General features: G+C 51.9%; 1 protein-coding gene and 1 long non-coding RNA gene across 6 annotated transcripts in view; one reads left to right on the top strand and one right to left on the bottom strand.

Moving 5' to 3' along the window:
• The window catches only part of TXLNG (taxilin gamma), a 59727-nt gene extending 57653 nt beyond the window's left edge, over positions 1-2074 (bottom strand). For 3 of the 5 annotated variants that reach the window (XM_017537470.2, XM_017537471.2, XM_017537472.2), the window contains exon 1: positions 1897-2073. In XM_017537470.2, the coding sequence (XP_017392959.1) occupies positions 1897-1998 (102 nt within the window). In that variant the 5' untranslated portion in view covers positions 1999-2073. Of the gene's footprint in view, positions 1-1896 lie in introns of all 5 variants that reach the window. The other 2 variants (XM_037741677.1, XM_037741678.1) reach the window with 2 other exon arrangements.
• Positions 2075-2133: 59 nt separating this feature from the next.
• LOC108310431 lies at positions 2134-2807 on the top strand. Its single transcript, XR_001827745.2, has 2 exons — positions 2134-2394; positions 2501-2807. It is a non-coding gene; the product is annotated as an uncharacterized LOC108310431 (long non-coding RNA).
• Positions 2808-3775: the final 968 nt, after the last annotated feature.

The raw sequence follows: 3775 nt of genomic DNA, 5'->3' as shown, positions 1-3775 counted from the left end.
TACTAAAAAAAAAAAAAAAAAAAAAAAAAAAAAATTAAAAGGGAAAAGATGCCCAGAAGAGCATAAGCAAAGAAGAATGGAGCATGAGGTACGTAAACAAAAATGAATAGACACACACATGACTATTCGTATCCAGCAGTTAAGCAGAGCTCTGCACTGGAACGGTTCATTACCTCCTATCTTGGTTATTTAAAATGCTAGTTGATTAAACCTCAGTTCCTAATCCAACGACTTTTTGTCCTTATCCCAGCGTCATAAAAGAGAACTTATATCCTCAATTGCAGTGGCTTTTTATTGGAGTCCTCCTCCCCTGGGGAATCTATGAAATCAAACACTGAGATTGGCACCCCACGCTCAGGGAATAAATAAAGTGTCCAAAGTGACGGTGTTGAATCCCTTACAGTACGTTGGTCTACAGCTTCTTTTTCAGTCCTGCAAGCACTGGATCTTTCTTTTAAAACACAAAGAGAGGGAGAGAGAAAGAGAGGTAATTGAGAAGTAGTAACACTCTCATGCAGAAACATGAAAATACCTGACCTTAGAAACAGGCCCCCAAAAGCTAATTCTTAATACTCTGCTCAGATGTAAACTGGACCTTTGTTCTCCCTTTTGAAGTTTATGAACTGCATTAGAAAAATATTATTTCGTAATTTCATATGAGTTATTTTTAAATGTGTTCAAACACATAATTAAGTAATATTAAATAGCCCCCGGTGATCAAGCAAGACATCCAACAAGTTGAACGTTTCAGTATGTTCACCTGCAAGGAAAAAGAAAAAAAAGAGATGGGGTTCCCACCTTCCCAGCCTCAGTCCCCGCAGTTATCCATTCCAGGGCCCTGTACCCCATTCGTTGTGCAATCTTTTTCAAACTCCACCCACTGAGCTCCAGAACAAGTGGAATTCTCCCATTCTGAAAGAGGTCTCAATTTTCCTATACCTAAGGAGGGACTGAAAACTCCTTGACATGAGTCAAGTAAGGCAAGGGGAACAGTCCGGCCTGTTTCCCAGATTAAGAAAGACCCAAGGCCAGGGTCGGGAAGGCGTTCAAGTTTCCGCTCATCAAATTTAAAAAACTAATAATAAACGAAAGAAAGAGAAAAAGAAGGTGATGGTGGTAAATAGGGCTGGGATGACGCGATATCCTAACTCTGCAGGACCGAGGTCCTCCAACATCGCCTCCCCATCCATCCCCAGCCCCACGTGCAGCCAAGCCCTCGGAGCCCCGGAGTCTAGGTCCTGGGGACCGAGCGCCCCGCTCGCACGGGCCCTGCGACGCTCACCCGCTCGTCTGCCCGCCCGCGCAGTGGCGGGGAGTGCAGGGGAGCGGGAGAAGGGGGGCCAAGCACACCCCGGCTCCCGCGCGGTTATCTTACTGCGCAACAGCCTAGCTTGAGCGGCCCGGGGGCACCCTGCAGCGCGCCCTGAGCACCTGCCGGACGCGAGGAGGGCTAGCCCAGGACCCCAGCGAGCCCCCAGACGGCGGCGCTCAGCGCTGGGAGCACGTTGACGGCGGGGGCTGGGAGATGCAACGCCTGGCGCCGGGATCCCAGTGGTGCTGGCCGCACGTGGCTGTCACACCTGGCGCACCCCCGCCTTGCACCTCTTCCTCCTTAGAACCGGGTGCGCCCCCTGCCCGCCCTCCCTCCCGGCATCCCCGCAGCGCGCCGCCAAACCCCAACCGTTGTCCCTTCCCACCCCATCTATCGCGGTCCCACCCCATCTATCGCGGTCCCACCCCCCCCACCTGCTCCCACTGTCGTCACCCCCGGGAAGGAAGAGAACCGGATATTCGTCCCGCGGCTAAAGGTAACCAGGGAGAGAGAAGAGGTGGACCCCGAAAAAGGGAGTCCGAGCATCCCCCGGGCCCGGCAACAAGGGCGTCCCCCTGACTGACCTTCTGCCGCGGGCTGCGTCGCCGTCCGCCCCGTCCGACCTCAATCGCCTCTTCGGCGCCGCCGCCTCTTCCCCGCGCTGCCTCCTCTACTCGCGTCGCCATGAGGTGACGGCAGCAGCCAAACAAGCGGCCCGACAAGGGGCACGGAACCTCTCCGGGCCTTTCGCCCCGCCCCCGAACCCCCAGGGCCAATCGCCGCATGCGAGACTTCACACGTGACCGGAGGAGGTTGGCCCCCGAGGGGACGGAGCGAGATGGGGGTGGGGAGCATTGAACACTGGGCTGGGCTTCTGCAAGACCGAAGGGCAGATAGAGGCCATGTGAGTCTGCGCGGATTGGGAATGGGAGTCAGGAGTGGACTACAAGTCCCAGCAGGGTGTGCGGCCACGGCTCTCAGGCTTGGATCGGGATTGGAACATAAGGCGGCGTTCAGAGAAAGAGAGAGTGCTGCACCCACTGGGCTTGCGGTTTCTGGGGGCGTTGTCTCGCTATAGGAAGGTACTTGTTATGATCCTTCGGGGAAAGTTTAGAAATATCCCCATGTTTGAGAAGGAGCACGATCGGGGACACATTCTTGTGTTTTTGTTTTTGTTACCGTTCTTAGGAATTGGGCGCGAATGATTTGGGAATAAGGGAAAATACTTCGCGACTTTCCAGACGGAAGGTGTATTGGCTCTTAGAATTTGAGGTTTCGCACTCGGGCACCTGCCCCGAGTCCTGCCCCTCCACCAGAGTTGTCAACACGGTTTACTTGGCCCGAGCTCCTGCGGGATAGGTGCCGCTCTGTTCACCTTCGTCGAACGCCCCCCCACCACTGCTGCACACTTACTTGGCACTTCATTCATGTTGAATGTATCCTGCTTTCTCCCACCCCATTTAGTGGTTTCATTACATAAATGTCTCAACAAACTCTGTTTGCTGAATCGAATTTTTCTTTCTTGATATGATGTTGGGAGAGAGAGGGGAGTTTTCCTTAGGAATATTCCCTATTTCCAACTGATGGAACCCGATCTCCAATGACTGAGCTTCTGAAAAGCACAGACCATCATGAAATCCTGATATATTGTCTTAAATAATTTATTATGAAAATCTGTGCAAGTCTTATATCATTTTTATTAGATTTGATTACAAAACAGTGGTAGCAGGCGCCAAAAATTTAATAACATACCTCAGGGTAAATTTCAATATTGGGGAAATTCTATCCATTACTTTTAAATATTTCTGTAAGTAGCCGGGCGCGGTGGCTCACGCCTGTAATAAAAGCACTTTGGGGCCGGGCGCGGTGGCTCAAGCCTGTAATCCCAGCACTTTGGGAGGCCGAGGCGGGTGGATCACGAGGTCAAGAGATCGAGACCATCCTGGTCAACATGGTGAAACCCCGTCTCTACTAAAAATACAAAACATTAGCTGGGCATGGTGGCGCATGCCTGTAATCCCAGCTACTCAGGAGGCTGAGGCAGGAGAATTGCCTGAACCCAGGAGGCGGAGGTTGCGGTGAGCCGAGATCGTGCCATTGCACTCCAGCCTGGGTAACAAGAGCGAAACTCCGTCTCAAAAAAAAAAAAAAAAAAAAAGCACTTTGGGAGGTCGAGGGGCGGATCACGAGGTCAGGAGATAGAGACCATTCTGGCCAACATGGTGAAACCTGGTCTCTACTAAAATACAAAAAATTAGACGGGCGTGGTGGCGGGCGCCTGTAGCCCCAGCTACTCGGGAGGCTGAGGCAGGGGAATCGCTTGAACCCGGGCAGTGGAGGTTACAGTGAGCTGAGATCGCGGCACTTCACTCCAGCCTGGGCAACAGAGCAAAACTCCGTCTCAAAAAAAAAAAAAATTCTGTAAGTTTGAAAAAAATATCATTATTTTGTTTCCTGGGCAGA

This window comes from Cebus imitator, unplaced genomic scaffold (assembly GCF_001604975.1).
Source record: "Cebus imitator isolate Cc_AM_T3 unplaced genomic scaffold, Cebus_imitator-1.0 Scaffold103, whole genome shotgun sequence".
Taxonomy (NCBI): domain Eukaryota; kingdom Metazoa; phylum Chordata; class Mammalia; order Primates; family Cebidae; genus Cebus; species Cebus imitator.
The sequence above is the reverse complement of the archived record's forward strand: the minus strand, read 5'-3'. Positions and strand labels throughout refer to the sequence as shown.